The 17,109-nt window shown below is 41.8% G+C and overlaps 2 protein-coding genes across 5 annotated transcripts in view; one reads left to right on the top strand and one right to left on the bottom strand.

Moving 5' to 3' along the window:
- Positions 1-4,127, top strand: part of elf1 (E74-like ETS transcription factor 1) — a 39,273-nt gene extending 35,146 nt beyond the window's left edge. For all 4 annotated transcript variants that reach the window (XM_051421305.1, XM_051421306.1, XM_051421304.1 and 1 more), the window contains one exon: positions 1,037-4,127. In XM_051421305.1, coding sequence (XP_051277265.1) covers positions 1,037-1,823 — 787 coding nt within the window. In that variant the 3' untranslated portion in view covers positions 1,824-4,127. The remainder of the gene's footprint in view (positions 1-1,036) is intronic.
- Positions 4,128-7,778: 3,651 nt separating this feature from the next.
- Positions 7,779-17,109, bottom strand: part of tnmd (tenomodulin) — a 44,802-nt gene continuing 35,471 nt past the window's right edge. Inside the window, exons 5-7 of the mRNA XM_051421308.1 lie at positions 15,263-15,425; positions 13,449-13,543; positions 7,779-9,293 (exon numbers count right to left, since the gene is read on the bottom strand). Of these exons, the coding sequence (XP_051277268.1) occupies positions 9,084-9,293; positions 13,449-13,543; positions 15,263-15,425 (468 nt within the window). The 3' untranslated portion in view covers positions 7,779-9,083. The remainder of the gene's footprint in view (positions 9,294-13,448; positions 13,544-15,262; positions 15,426-17,109) is intronic.

Below are 17,109 nucleotides of genomic sequence, written 5' to 3'. Positions count from 1 at the left end.
GACTTGGGGAAACAGCTAGCCTGCCTCTACCGGTTGTCTGATAACGTCACAGTGATAAAAAGACTTTAAACAACATGTTGTTTTTACGCTATAATCTAATGTGTTATATAGTGAACTTCAATCTTCTCATCTAACTTTTGGCATGAAAGCAAACTATTCTCGTAATGGATCGTTATCAAAAATGATCGAAAGACAAAATCACATCAGTTGATGCGCTGTTATTGGTTTTTTTAACTGTCACCTGCGACGGACAGACTCCAAACCCAAGAAATACATTGATAGCAAAAATATTTTCAGATAAGTTTTTGAGGTGGGAAGCTTATTTTTTCGCACACAATTACTTGAATATAGTGCTCAGACACACACACACACACACACACACACACAGAAATGCCCTTGTCCTTGAACTTCACATAATACGACTGACTCAACTCTTGTCAACCTTTTATTAATGGCTTTGACTTGTAAGAGAGTTCAACATTACATCTATGAAAAGTAAGCTTTTCAGAAATTGAGATAAACCGATTGAACCTTTGATGTGGAGGAGTGGACGCCGTCATGGCAAAACCTGTATCATATAATCCAATATAATCCAGTAGTGCTGCAGTATACCGCCTTTGTAAATCTTATGATATTTGTTTTTTGTAGACAGCAGAGAGGTGTTGATCCAACTCTTTGGTGCTCTTTGTTTTGCATTATACAGGACAGGTTATTGTGTTCACTGCCTGTATAATCAATGTGTTATCAGTCATCTGGCTTTTTTCTCCAAGCTGTTAACATCGTCTGCAGTTAAGAATTAAGGAGAATAATGATTTCTGCAGTACAGCTGACGACGCTGTTTGCTATATTAATAAGGGCATTAGTGCTGCTGTTTAGGATCATAGCTGTGCGCTGGGTAACTCTCTCAATAGGGTTCCATTAAAAAATAATCCTTGTCTATATTTGCAAAGATACAAACTGAATATTCAATTACAACAGCTCTGTCAAAGAAGATTAAGAAACGCAAGCACATATTCTGTTCATTTTGTCTTTCCAGGACCATCACTGCTCCTGCATCAGTTCCCATGGTCCTGACATCTCCCCTCACCACTGTTCTGGCCAACGGGGACTCCAGCCACTGCTCCCCACCCCGGGTTATTCTCCACACCATGCCCTCCACCACAGCAGGTGGTAAAGATGTGCTCACCATCCAGACGGCCTCTCTAGCAGGTGGAGCCAGCAGCCTGCAGGATGGCCTCCCTCAGCAGCTCCTGGTCACCAGTCTGGGCTCCTCCGTCGTCTCCACCTCCTCCTCCTGCACTTCCCCTCCAGGAGTTATTAGTTCCACCGCTTCCAACCACAATGGTCTGCCTCGTCTGGTCACCATCAACACAACCTGCGGGCAGACCATGGTGGCACAGCAGCCTGGCACCGTAATTGCCACCGTGCTCAAATCCAGCGACCTCTCGGGGCTGCAGGTCAAAGAGGAGCTGCTGGACCCCAGCTACTTCCAGTCGATGGTGAACGGTGATCCATCACTGGCGGCAAATACGTTTGAGAAAGAAGAGATTGAGGTAGGGGAAGCAGAGCTGCAGTATAGGACTGTGATCATTGATACCAGTCAAAGCCAGGGCCACGAGGCTGTGAGTGAAACTATAATTAATGGACATTCCTCCCAGAGCAGCAGCCCTAGTGAGGGCCTGACCCCTGTGGAGGAGCTGGAAGTGCGTGGGGAGATGTCCCTGCAGCCTGAGCAGGGAATCAAAGGCCTCCAGGAGCTGCCACTGTCTGTCCAATTGCCTGCAAACTTTATCCAGATAAAGACAGAGCCTGCAGAGGCTTAGGGCTGCAGGACTCCTCCACACAAGCTGAACCAAAAACAACCATTGAATCCATTTTGACCACAGACTTTTCTTTTCCTACCACAGTGATCTGATCACAGATCAGAGCGAGGGGATCATGGCAGCAAGTTGCTCTTAAAGGTTGGTCAGTTCAGCCTCAGGATTTATTGTTTACTCACATATATTGTGACCATGTGCCTAATTTTAAAAATCAAGGGAGTGTTTAGTTTTTCTAAGAAGTCACTTTTCAGATTATTGGGATTATTTTCCAAGGACATTAACCCCAACACACAAAGATAAAGATACACAGGAAAGTACACATGCGCACACACATAAAACGAGCTCCCCCTCTAGGAGAACAGCCATTGGATAAACCAGGGATCCCTGTCTACCAAATGTGCCAGTTAGTAATTTTCTTACCTTACATCTCATTGGACTGTGTTCAAAGAGGAGAATGCAACAAACCAAAACGGGGGACTGAATGCCAAATGGTGCAATGAAATCAGACTTCTGAGAACGTGCCGAGGGTGTGTGTGTGTGTTGTTTTTAAACCACATACAAGCTTCTTTTTTCCATGGATGAGGGATGGATACTGTGTCATGGTTTCCAGGTGAAAAACACTTCTCAGAGTTTAATTGAAGAGTGCCTTACAGGAAAGTACAAACAGCTCGAGACTCTTTCTTTGAAATGTCTGGGAAAAAGATGAAAAACGGACTAAATGGCTTTTCAGACTTTCAGACTTTCAGACTTATTTTCATATAAACAAAAAAGTTATGCATTCACTCTCTATTACTCCTGGCCTTAAAACACTGTGTTACTATGGAAATGGGCATTTTCTATCCACCAAGGACAGTCCAACATCAAAACTGTTTGTATAGAGCTGCAGACCCGAGGCACAGCAAGATAGGGAGGCACAAATGGAGAGAAAGAATACGCAGGATAAAACAGATTTTATCAGTATCTGCTTCGGAGGCTCCAAGGTTTAAATCCTGCTTATATGAAATGGAATTATATATATATATATATATATATATATATATTTATACATATATAATATACAATTGAGATTCAATTTTAAGGCCATAGCGAATTTATTTATTTTGTGAATTTCTAAATTCTGTATAAAAAAGGCACATTTGTCTTCTATTTACATGTGTAAACATGAGGGAAAATACAAAGAATATGAACGTTAATACCAGGCAGCCTATTTGGTATTTTTTTTTAAGACCAACATTTTTCATTTGTATAGCATTCCATATAATCAGCTTTGGTATTTTCTTAAGTTTTGGACTCAGCAGCATCATTATTCCACTGTTATATTCTCTTACTGTAGATATGCCCTGTTGTGTGTCTGATTTAAACATGTACTGAATGTGCTTTGGTTCTTTCTTTTCAGCAGACATACCTCTTTACATTTACCTTTTTCAACAGTTAAGCAGTAGGGACTCTGCATTCAATAATATTATTTTCTGTGTACTGCATAAACTACAACATGTATCAGTCAGTATGTCTTTGAAATCATATCTCAAGTTTCTTTAGTAATTTGGTACAAAGCTGTACTAGCTGTTTTTTAAAGCTCCTCTCCTCTCCTGCTCTGGCCTTGTCTCCTTTCTCCTTGTCTCCTCTCCCCTCTCCTCACGTCTCCTCCCATCTCCTTTCCTTATTCCTCTTGTCTCATTTCGTCTGGTCTCCTTCTTCCTCTCCTGCTCTCGGGTCAGTCAAGTCGGTGCCTTCTTTATTTGCTGTCCCACTTTGTTAAGGACCTCTCAGGCCAGCCATCTGATTGGCCCCTCGGCCCTACCGGGGATGAAGCCATATTGATCCTGAGAGGTATCACAGCTAAATTGGTTGTATTTTCCACCCGGACTGTGGCTGCAGAGTTAGGACATTAAGACATACTGACCTCCATCCACACGGGCACCTGAGGGCAGGAGTTAAAAGCTGCTTTACAACCCCACATCAGCCAAAAGGCTCTGGGTCTGCAAAGACACTCTGAATGTATACTTACTGTTTAAGTACATGCTTATGCAAATCTTTGACAATCAATAATTACACTGGGTTACATTTTCATCAAAATTTGTCAGTCTTTTAGAGGGGATTTGCTGCTTTTTTTTGCGTTATATATATTTCCATATCTGCCCTGCGTTTTCTTTCAAGCACTGTTGTCTGTGAGATGTTGAGGTATGTCCACTGCTTATGTTTTGTTGCTTCTTTTGTCTTGGGTTGTCAATTGCCTCCCTTAAATATAGAATAGATTTTTAAGAAAAAGTCAATGTACTTATTAAAAACAAAATCTTCTTCACTGAATATCCTCTTTATTTGTTTTGTTTTCTGTTTGTCAAAGGGGTTTTGAAATTGTGTGAGGCACAGACAAAATGTCACAGAATTAAAAAAAAATTAAAAATTAAACTTGCAAACGAATAGCTAGCAAGGGGTTACTAAGTCAATTAATTTCTACTGTCGAGATAATGAAAATGAAGTATTTCTGCCTTGAAAACTCAAAGTCATGTTGTAGGGCTGTTGCAGCTTTGAGGGACTTTTCGACCACATGGAATTTGCAGGCCAGAGACTGATTGGACTGTACTTAAGAGCACTGCTTCTCCAGTTGCTGTGGGTGGATGAATACATTAGCATGTGACATGCCCAGAGCTGAAGACAGCCGAGTCTGTCACCACAGCTTGCAGAGTGAAGAGTGAAGAGTGAAGAGTGTGTGTGTGTGTGTGTGTGTGTGTGTGTGTGTGTGTGTGTGTGTGTGTGTGTGTGTGTGTGTGTGTGTGTGTGTGTGTGTGTGTGTGTGTGTGTGTGTGTGTGTGTGTGTGTGTGTTGAGACTCTGGTTGGCGAGTGGAAGGGTTACACTCAATTGGATTGATTCTGTTAGAGCATGTGTGTGTGTGTGTGTGTGTGTGTTTGGAGGGGAGTGTGTTGGAGGGGGGGTACATTGGCTTGGGTTGACTGTATGTGTGTGTGTGTGTGTGTGTGTGTGTTCGTTCAGGGTCGGGGAGGGATGGTGGTGTTGAGGAAGCTGTCTGGCAGCAGGGCTTGCCTACTGTGCCTAGCTCTGTCTACACCCACATGCACAGCTGTGTACCACACAATCCAATCTTGCCATAGGGTTAACACACATGCATTAACACACACTCACACACACAGAAAAACAAGGCCAGTGGTTCATAAACAGCCGCAACCATCACTACAACCTTCTTCACACCCGAAAACATCTTCCTGAGCCTTTTGAAAATAGGAAAATAGTTTGAAATGATTCTCAAATTATCGCACAAGCTCCACATTCAGCCACAAACCACCCTCCATTACATCTAAGCAGACACTTTGCTTTTCTGTTCAGTGGTTCATCGATTGCCTGCCATATGGTAAGCGGAGGTTGTTATGGATTACTAAAATAATGAAAGACTACTAGCAGCCGTTACGTCTGTGCTTTTCCTTTGGTTTGTGAGTCAGAGACCCTGAAGATGGAGCGAGAGTCGGGTCCTGGGAGAGGAGGACTATTTCTGTGTCGCCTGCAGCCACTGACACAGCGCGAGTGTTTACTGCTGTGCCATGCTGCCTCTCACAGTGGGAGCAGTTGAAGGATGACGGCTGACATTATTGTGCCTCCAGCCTGTAGCAGGAACAGTACAGGGAGAGCTTATTTAACCATCAGGTCACCAGACTGACTGCAACATTACAGAGAAAAGGACTTGATGACTGCAGTCTCATGGCCATTGCAGCTACATGCAGTCTGTTAACTTGACAACCAGCAGCCAAGGTTAAATTTCAAGAGATCACTAAATTTGAGGGTTTTCTCATAGAAAAGTAAATGTATTTAAGCAGGTGTAGCATGGTAACCCCCCCCAATAAAAATAGACAATGTCTGGTTTGATATTGGAACAGTACACCTCTCCCTACACAAGATGGCACTGGTAATACACGTGTCCTCCGCAGAGCCTGAGCCTCAGTCTGGATTGGAGAGAAGTATTCCTTCAGGTTACTAATCTAAATACAGACACTCCTCATACATTGGTTTTCACTCTCCTTCGCCCCAGAATAGCAACTCATAGATCTAAATGAACGAGCGATTATTTGAAATGAAAATAAGCAGCTGGGAGTGAAGTTTCCCTGCATTTTTGATAAGTAACAAAAGGAATGAATTCACATGTGAGCCTCTGTGATAGTGGCCATTCCTCAGCAGGCAGGCAAAATCCTTTGAACTGTGCTAACCTGGTAGACGTTCTGTATTTGTGTATTATCTTGCAGAGTAGTCGATCTTGTTTCCTCTCCTCATCAAAACACTGATAAACAAGTGCTGGAGGGGGGTTTCCTAGACAGTGTATAAAAAGGATGCGAACAATCGTGCAGGGCTTCATTTGAAATGATATATTATTCCATTCTGGTGTATAAGGGAGGAGTTCACTGTCACAAGCTCACGGATTTAACTCCTATCTAATGTAGACAGCACTGAACCACATCATACATTGTGGGAATGCAAATCAAGCTTCATTTATATAGATGTAGGAGTATTAAAAACCCCTAGACTAGTAATCAAAGATCATTTGATTTTGAGTGGTTCAAGTTATTTAGAGGAAAAAACCTCCTTTTCAAACTAAACTCCAGTGACTCTGTTTTTCTCTCCTCTCCACATATTTACAGTGGAATCACTAAATACCCTGTTAACTAAGCTACATTCATTTATTTAATATTGCATTATTTACATCATGAGACACTGTATATTTGAAAAGAAACCATGAATGCTGAATGCAAACAGCTTCAAAAGCTGTAGATTCTTTCCGTGGCGTAGATGCTTTCAATGACCTCTGGAGATTTGTGTGTTGGATACAAAGACATGGATGCTCCTTTTAGCATGCAACAAATGGACTGATCCACTTGTTCTTATATAGTTGTAGTAGTGCAGTATCACCACCATCCAGTCTCTTTCTGGGTCTCCTCCATGGTGATTTTTTTTAATTGTGTGACGTCTGTACTTTAAAGTTTGACTTTCATGGTTAATATTGGACTTTTGTCCCAACAGGCATGAGGAGCTCTCGGGGAGCCAGCTGTAATATCTGTATCAGCCTCTCCAGTCAGGGTGAGCCATCCCATTCAGAACGACTCTCAGGGCTTCCATGGCAATTTACTCTCACAACTACACAAAAGAGTCCTCAGAGTCCTCCGAGACCTCGCCAGATAGACAACTAACAGCATCTTACGGAAAAAAAAACACTTTACACTATTTCCCCCGCAACAACAGCAGCAATACCAGCATGCTGAATGCATCTGTTTTAATAAACACTATTTGATGTGATAAGCGGGGAATAGTGAGAAATGAATTATATAAACACTGATTTTATGAACTTTTCAGAAACGCCTCGGGGGCTTTGTGGTACACTTGTCAGTTTATTTGAAGTATGTTTGCAATTATTGCATTTGTTAACTCATGCCACTATTTTTTACTTGACATGTTGCTTTGGGCTATTGACATTATTGATTTGAAAATAACAATATGGTTGCAGTCTGAACTCCATTTATGAGCATATCCATAAAACATTTACATACAGTAATATGTTTCGCCCTCTATTTCACAAAATCCATTTCACTGCCAAATATTATTGATATCACTGACATTATTATCAAATGGAGCCAACATGAGTCAACATCAAAATTTACTTAGCAGGCAAAACAATGCATTATTATGCATCAGATACACAAGGGATTCCCAGGTTATAAAATAAAAACAATAAAAGCATACATGTCTAGTTTTTCTTGTCAAGACACTTTTAATTTTGATGCTAAATGTTTTCGCTAATGAGCAATGGGACTAATGGAGAAGATAGAAGGAGGTCTGTCTATATGGATTGCATGAGTCATATTCAAACCCGCCCTACATCAGCTTTCACACAAACACCCCGGGGTGTTAAGTTTCTTTCAAAGAAATCACATTGTTTCACATGATAGGACAACTGAGATTATTCATACAATGAAATTTTAATTGGAAAAAAAAAATAAGGAAAGAGACAGAAACATACACAAGGCTTCAAAGCAAAGTATGACAACAAGAGTGCTCCATTTTTGTCTCTGTGTTTAACTTCTGAATATCTCACATAGCTTGAATACTCTTGAGCATTTGTGCACCTTGTTATTCTGATGACAGAACATCAATTACGAATGCCTATCTCGCTTGCTTATCCGTTAGTTGCAGATGAGAGTTATTTCTGCTCGACAGATTGAGATGTGGTGTTACAGATTAAAATCGCCTCAGCAGAGAAGAAACAGTTTGAACAGTAGCACTATTTAAAGCGTTCTGTGGTTGACAACAACAGGGAAAACAATGGCGGATAACACAACAGTAACTACATCACGACAGACAGCTGAGATCTGTGCATCTTTAATTATACCTCCTTAGTTTAACATGATACCAAAAACAGATAAAAAAAGTGTTATGATACAAGGAACCAGGCCTGAGCAGCTTCTAATTCTGTACTGCCATATTAATATTATCTTTGCTCATTTGTTTCCGTCCCTCATTTGGTCTTAATTTGAAAATATTGCACATAGTGTTTTAATTGTATGTATTATATTTTATATCTGGTGTCTGGATACATGATTTTAGTTATTCATCATTTCTAACATGGTTTTTGTGCGTGTGTGCATCTAACTAGTGCTATATGAGCTACAGTAAGCAGGTTTGTTTATTGTGTCACAATGGTGGGTTTTAATTTGCTACTTATATCAGCAATAATAAAGAAACTGATCACAAAAAGAGACAAAATGTATATATTTAGTTAAATGGCTAACATGATAGCACCACTCAGACTGTTATACTGTACTATACTTTACTGTACTGTACTGTTATACATTTTCATACATTACAGTATTAGTAGAACAACCCATAGAGTTAAAAACATGGTAAGGACAGACTGAAGTATTTATTTATTTTAGAGCAGATAAACTTCTTGTGACATCTTCCAAACTGAATTGCACCCATTCAACAGGATCAAACAGCAAGGATACTAAATGGGTAGATAAGCGAAGAAAATTAGACAGCTGTAAACAACCACTGCCTTTTAAGAAAGAATCAAAATGCTTCAAATGGCATTTAGACTGTTTCGACTGACTAAATCTCAATGGGCCAACTTTCAGATTGGTTAATAACTGTGTGCAATGGACTGCTTTGGTCTCACAAACAAGTGCTCTGGAATATTTATCAAAGGGAGAATTTGCACCTTTGCAACGACATAAACAGTTTAAATCCCAGACAGCACACGCCCTCCTCAGATCCTCCCCAGCATACGGGCAATCCACCAGTTGCACGGCATGACAACCTGACAGATGACCCGGCCTCCTTGGTAGTAATATGGCCATGGGTTGAAGCCACCCAGGGGCTCGTGGTAGCGGCGGCAGTAGCGGTAACCACGGCGACAGTGCTGGCAGCAGTAGCCCCGGTCATCCAGACGGTTATCCAGCTCGATTCCGACATCTCTCTGCAGAGGACACAGGAGGGGCAGGGTTAGAATCACACACATGACAAATGCCAGTCCTCCCAAAGGCAAGGGCAGGAGAAGAAGAGGGGAGGGGGTGGCGTGAATTGATGAGCCTGCTTTGCTTGTAGGTCAGCAGAATATATGTAAAAACTAAACAAGAGTGAAAAGATCAGAATTGATGTCTGTGGAAATGCAAAGTTGTGCCATGCTTGATGACTGTGACAAAGAGATCAAGATAGCGGTGGGAGTATTCGAGCTTGATTTAAGCTCCAGGAGCATAAAACATGATATAACACCCTTGACCTTTCTATTATACCAGAGGTAGCACGGCTGTCGGCTGCACAATGCGCCATCTCTGAATCCAGCATTCACAGCCTCCCTACCAGTGCTATCTTCAATCAAAGAGACTCTAACGTTGGTAGTTAGCAGCATAATTACACTATTTCTTTCATCTCTGACCTCCTAACTCCCTCGACCGAAGCCCACACTCTGTACCAAAATGGCAGCCCCTCCTCCAATAGAGCATTCAAATTGGAGCTCCCCACGTCTTGGCGCCCTCCCCCTGACCTTGACTTTAAGTGCATGGCACATTCCTAAAGCAATTAGCAGAGTAATGATCGCCTAACAAGGATTCTTTCATTTGCTCTTGCTGGCTGCCTCTGAATTTATAGAGGGGCCAAATGAAACCCAAACGAAAGGTAAATTGGGTAGAATTAATGGCCCTTGGATTTTTCCATTGTGCTGGTTGGTTCGTGCCCTCATAGACTCGTGGGGGCTGAGTGCCATGCCTTTGATCAAGAGCAACTCCAAATGGGGTTCGGAGAAGTGCCACTTAACTCACTGCGCAAGTTGATGCAGCAACTGCCCTCAGTATGCATTTGACCACATTTCAATCTCTTTTAGTAAATGAATCCTCAGAGACAATCCGGCGCTGTGTCGTTAAACTGTTCGGATCCAGGAGCCGGTGACTTCACATTCAGAACTAACTGGCACAGTTCTTTGCAAGTGCTTACAATGACTCAGCTACATGCAATAGTGCTGAACAAAACACATCCACTGCTGGGAAAAGAAAATGTGTGGGAATTGTTTAAGAGGACAGGACCCACAGGAACACATGGAGTCCATCCAGTCCCCCGCTACATTAAGTATGGGAATTAGGGGTTGTCTTGCCTCATCAGTCAGTCAAAGGGGTTTTACACACATTGTATTTGTTTTCTTTTCAACTGCAGCTAGCTGACTGCAATCACATAACAATACATTGACCATAAGCATGACTCATAACAGAGAAAGCATCAGATGTGATAAATTGAGTAAAATTACACACTTGTGAGACATACTTAAAACACATAAAAAGGCTGCGACAGATGATATCTAGCATGGCTGGGTTTGATTTATTACTATGACAAGCGCAGGTAGGCTTTTAATGATTTATTGTTTCAGTCAAGTTTCAGGTCATCAGCTTCCAGGCAACAATCTGTTATGGAAACAACACGAAAGCTGTCAATGGACCAATGATAATCTTATCTGCTCCTCACAGCCCAAACTGGGGTTTTACGAAATCTGGAGCTCCCGCTCGGAAAATGAAGGAAATATTTTATTCAAATGATGCCGCGTTTATCAAAACAAACAGCCAATAGGCAGCATTGTACCTTAAAGACAATTAATCAGAGCTATCCTTTTAAAACGGAGGGTACATATTAATCACTCTGGCTTTGAGTTGCCGTCTCTAGTGGGATGCTGCGGTGATAAGAATGGTTCACCTTGGGAAATCTGAGGCAGTCACTCAAAAACAAGCAGCATTAATGAAGAGTAAAAGCCATTACCCCCTTGCTGCATTTGATTTCATCACACACTCAGGCTCACGTATACACATGCAAACACACACACTGGCACACACAGAGACACCTCTGTGCATAATATGAGGCACTGGATATGAATGAGTCTGCAGAGTAGAAAAGTGCGTCAGTCATTCAATAAGATGTAATGAATCAAAGCCCGACTCCTCTAATCTCCACACTTGTTGGTGTTATTTCACACACGCTGATCACCGCTCTTCATGAGCTTGAAGCACATGCCTGGATGTGTTATTAAATCTCATAGCAGAGCTCATCACATTCATTCTGGGATCAAAACAGCAGAGATAACATTTCTGTTTCAAACCCTGCTTTGTATTCAAAAAGGGTTTTTTTCATGCAGAAGCACAGGACAGTGCGGCACATGAGAATGCTTTGCCGCTTGTCCTGATCTCAGATTCTCATCTCACTGTGCTCGACAGTCAGGTGGAATGACAATGAAATTGGATGTAATTGAATAAGGAGATAGTCATGTATTTCAGTAAACTCTGCCGGTTTACCAAAGTGATAAGGAGCTTTAGCTTCAGTGTAAAAAGATTTCTCTAGAGGCACAAACAGCTCCTGTATTCGTGGATTTGAATTCTGCGCCTCTGCTATGCATGAACAGCCATCCAGCTTGACCCTGAATGTGGCTCCCACAGGTTTGTAAGGCTAGTCCAGGTCTGACACACACAAACACTGCGACGAAGATGGAAACACATACATCTTTACACCTGTGTGAGGTAAATTCATATGGTAAGGCCATGCTTTGTATATGGGTCAAGGACAGTGGTAGCATCCCTTCAGCCTTGTCAGATGGTAGTTATTCAGTTTGAAATTTCCAGGGCCACCTCTGATACATACTGCACTCTGACATGGCAGCTGTGGCAAAGGTCAGTTTCATATATCTGTCAGCCTCTGTCATGAGGACTTAAACGATTATTCTGCTTTACAGACGTGGCGCTGAAATTCAGACCAATGAAACGCAGATGAAGTGAATGCATGGTTTTTCATGTCTGTCTCAGTATATGTGCGTGTATGTGTGTGCGCGTGTGTCAGTATGGTAGATGAAAGGCTGTAGGTAGAAAGAGAAATAGAGTAACAGACTGTGTGTGTGCTTGGTGGTTTGCTGACTGTGTGCACATTTACATGAGTTCTGAATGAAGCTCCAATAAAAAAAAAAAGGTTTGGCTAACACATGTGGCATCCCACTGGAATGAGCGAGAGTTCAGACTCCCAATTACAGACTGGTGCCTGCCCTCTGCTTGGCCACAAAGGCCTTTGTTATCACCGGACCCACAAACAGAGCCTGGATGTGCTGCTGCTGGAATGGATTGCAGTGGTATGCATAACTCAGCTGATAGAGGCAGAACGTTTCAAAAGGAAAGCCGGGTTTTTCATCCCCTGGTATGTTTTAATTGCATAGCGCCGCATCTCCTGCCACAGACGACGAGGGAGAAGACAGAGAAGCTGGGGGGGAAATTGAGGAGTTGAGCGGGAGGTGTTTCTGGGACGGGCCTGATAAATGTCAACATTATAGGACGTCTCATTTCTCTGTGTGTCTCCTCACCGTTTCTCACAGCTCTGAGGAGGAGACGGAGCCCGGCTCATTATCGTTGAATTTAACTTTAGTGGCTATTCACCTGTAAGTACTAAATGTGTGTGCATGTGTATGTGTGTGTGTGTGTGTGTGTGTGTGTGTGTGTGTGTGGGGGGGGGTTATCTTTGCACCTGTGTTTATTCCCGGTATCTTTAGTGTGCCACTATTTTATTTGTGCCAGTATAAGTGCATAATTCCTGTGTAACATACTGCTCTATATGATTTCCCCTCACAGTCAGGGATAATTAACCATACGGTAGTGAGTGGTTTACATGCAGAACACCACAATATACCACATGGTCTTTCCATTCATTTCATATGCTTTGATAATTAAAGCATTATTAATAAATGTAACTTATCTGTGCAGCAAAGAGTGACCTTGAGAGTGCTCCTTTCACACAGTGCTCTCCATTGCTCAGAAAAAAAGATGTGAGAAAAGGAACTATCGGGTGCTGTAAGGCACAAGTTGCTGCCTTTGAAAGGCTGGATATTCCTCTCAATTAATGGGGAGACATTAAGGGAGTCTTCAATGAACTGGCCTTACTTAAACAGATATATAGAGCAATTGCTATGCCCTCTGGTGCACAAAGTCAGTTTTAACATCAATTAGTGAGCGATTTATATGCAGAAAGAGTCGAGGCAGAGCTGGAGCTGATTGAAGTCGCTTCACTGTATCTCATGGTGTGGTCCTTGGCTGACGCGGCGCAGAGGGGCCCCACTTACATAGTCATTTACAGGAACATGGTCCAGGACATCGCGGGTGAAACGCTGACCTGTGACCTCTGTGTCGGGTGCGTCCACGTTCTCCACCTCAGCATCTGAGTTCACAGAGAGAGCAAGTAAAGAGACGAGATGTTTGTGTAACTGCAACAATTTTTCTATTGTTTAAAGTAAAATGAGAAAGCTCTCGGATTAAAGTTTTGGCTTGTATACTCTATTTTCCCAGTGGCTTGATGTTAATTACTAACATTTAGGAGAAGTACATTGGAATTTATTCCAGGCTTTTCAATGCTTCTGTCAAATTGTGGTGTTGTGATAGTAAAAGAATCATTTTCCACAGATCCTAATTAGTAAAGCCTACACACCCTTTTGAGAAAGAACACCCTGAAAAGTAAATCTCCAAATGGCCATCGATTCAGCAGTGATTGTACTTTTACTCAGAATACATGTACATTTACTTGTACTTGTACTAGCATATTTCCATTTTCTGCTACTTCATACGTCTACTCCAATACATTTCAGAGGTTAATGCAATACTTCTTCTACAACTCCTGGAGTTACTATTTTTTTTGTACATTATTGATTCCTAAAAGTCTTATTCTGCAATCTGGTTTTAGACATTTAGTAGAATGAGGTGACATTTTCTCAAAGCATCAATTTCTTGATCGGCCTAATTCTGAGACTGCATGCTGAGATGCATTCATGTTTTCACATACAATATGAGCTACAATATGTAACAACATAAAAAGCAGCAGGGAGAAGAAAAAGTCTGTATTAACTGTCCCCTTCTAAACACATTTAACATAAATGGTCTACCACAGATGGTCTGCCAAAACGCACACATACACAATAATGACTAATGAATATTATATTGTGTTCATATTGTTTTGTTTCTATACATGTGCTGCAGTTGAATAATAGATTAACACTATCTGAAAAGACAGACACAGTTGGACTCCACTGAAATACAAGTCTACTTTTGTGCATACTGAGTTTTAAAATTAAATTTCCTTCTGTGAGCATCATCACCTGATTTGAACACAATCTGTTTTTTGCTCTACATCCTTCAGTTTTATTACCCTTGACTTGATAAACAGTCAAGAATCCACCTTATTTATAATTCATATTGCTCTCTTCTGTTTATATTAGTTGTATACGTGTGTACCTCACACTTCTACACAGTGGCTGATATGGTGAAATAAGTGAGAAGTTCAACATTTGAAGTGCTTTACAGTCCAACGTAATACGCTTTGCTTTGTTCATAATTGCAACACTTTTGTGAGGTTTCCAAGAAGGGTAATGGTTTATTATTACACAAAAAATTTATTTCAAATCACCCTTTTAATGTTAACTCCAACTACTGATATTGGTACTTCGTCCTACTTTTCCCCCTCAAAACCATAAATTCTATAATAAAATAAATACGTTTCATATAATTATTACTTATTTTAAGAAAACAAGACTTTTAGGGCTCTCATAAATATATAATTTATACGTTTTGCAAAACATAATATAATGTAATCCATATAAAGTGGTTAAAATCAGCTGCATCTGCAACATTAAAATGCTGTTTACATGTTAATGCACATGTATCTTCCACACTGTGGTATTGATACTTTTACCTAAGTAAAGGATCTGAATGCTTCCTCTAAACCGTCTCTCAACTTTTCAAACACACAGAGAGTATCCTGGGCTGGAAGCTCATATGGTTGGGAACTCTTGCAGTCTCTCCGGACCTACATGTGGCCTGTGGGAATGCCCTCCAGTGAGAGTGTTAATAGTCTGCATTTAGAGGCAGAGATGCCCCCTGCTCTCACCGCTCAGAAGGGAGGGATGGATCCAGTGAATGGGCAGCTCCTGGCAAATCTCCCAGATCTTGGAGTCAAAGAGGAAGGCTGAGTTAACGATGGGCTCCTCGGCAGGAACCCACACTTGGGAGTCATCCACCTTCATATCCATGGCCTCAGTCTCATCCACCTGCTAGAAAACACCATACACACACACACACACACACACACACACAAACATGCATGTCAGAGTCTACAAAGTATTGTCCTGCATTTGCACTGATCCTCCCCTGAGCCACGCAGCGGCTCCATCCTCATCGTTTTATCTATCACCTTTCTGTCCGCTGAGAGGGCGGCAACTTCCTGACTCCCACTGCCCCGACTCCCTCCTCTCTCTCTCTCTCTCTCTCTCTCTCTCTCTCTCTCTCTCTCTCTCTCTCTCTCTCACCCTCCTCTCGAGCCTCCAGCATGCTCTTTCTATTATACATCATTGAAATTCACAGACAGTGATGATTTGACTTTTAAATGACTTTAGAAGTGGTCTTCATTACTCTGAGTGTGGCTGCAATATCGTTTAATGTGACAGACACAATAAAGCCTTGCATTCTCCTCCCTCCTCCCCCCCTTCCCTCCCTTCTTTCCTCCCCCTCCACCACAATGCTTCGCTTGGCACCCAGCACTATCTGTGGGCTTAATTTGTTGATACTGTAGTTCATGAGCTGTAAAGTAAACTATTATTGCTTAATGATAGGGACTACATGTCAGTGTTGTCTAATAGAGACATATGAAGGAGATTTGGTAATGCTCTCCCCTAACAGTGGAGATATTTATTTTCTTCATGTATATGTAAATACACACACAAACAAACCCCTCTTCCCATTCCCTTGTTAATTAGCAACCCAGAACAGAAAAACAGTTCACTTGACAAATGTTTTTACAAGGTGATTTTCTCCCAGTCTAAAGCTTAATTGCACATTAGTTAAGCTTGACGTAGAATCCTGGGGCTATAGTATGAGCAAGAATCATTTATATTGGGTCGTGCCCCCTCCCTCACGTTAACCCTTGTCACTCTCGCTTGAATTAGAGTTTCGCTTTTCACGCTGCTTCTAGTTTGTCAGTTGTGACCTGCAGAGAAGAAAAGGAAACAAGACTTAAGCACATTCTGTCACATCAAAGATTGCATTCCGGCACGGGAGGTGTCAAGCTTTTGACACACTTTCCCCCACTTTTAAGCACCGGGCAGTAGACTAATGATGACTCGGAGGACTGGTGTAGCGGGGTTGTGGTGGTACGGCGGAGGGGGTGCTCTGGCATTGAGTTTGTGCGCTCACCGCTCTAGTCGCTGCAGAAATTAAAATCAAACTCGAGGAACACAAACAGCACTCTCTAATTGGACCTCTTAACCACTGAAGCCAAGTGAGTCTTCTCTGGAAAGTAAATGGAGGTCACGACAGGGGGCTCACAACTTGACTTTGACTTCACAGTTGAGAAACGACTCCAATAACTTGTAGGAAAGGGCCTGGGGGGAAGTGGTAAAGGTCAGCATTTTAGCATGGGGCAGGGATTTCTAAATGCCAGTTGACAAGCACAAAGACAACATGATTACAGTCCTCCAGTTTATACAGACCCTTGAAAGGCTTTTCCATTTTGCTATTGACAAATGATATAGTATTATTAGAACACAAGGAACTTTTTATCAAATGTTGGACCTTGGGAATGATGGTAATTTGTTTTGTGTGGCCTGCTCCTGGTGTATGTATTCTTTCCGCCTACAGTGCACAACTTAATTATACACCAGTTGTGCTGTAGTTAATGAATTTACCCTCTCCTGCCACTGTGTCCCAAGGGGGGAAACACTGTCTACATGACACATTGTT

Source organism: Dicentrarchus labrax, unplaced genomic scaffold (genome assembly GCF_905237075.1).
Source record: "Dicentrarchus labrax unplaced genomic scaffold, dlabrax2021, whole genome shotgun sequence".
Taxonomy (NCBI): Eukaryota; Metazoa; Chordata; class Actinopteri; family Moronidae; genus Dicentrarchus; species Dicentrarchus labrax.
This window is presented reverse-complemented; position numbering and strand designations above follow the sequence as displayed.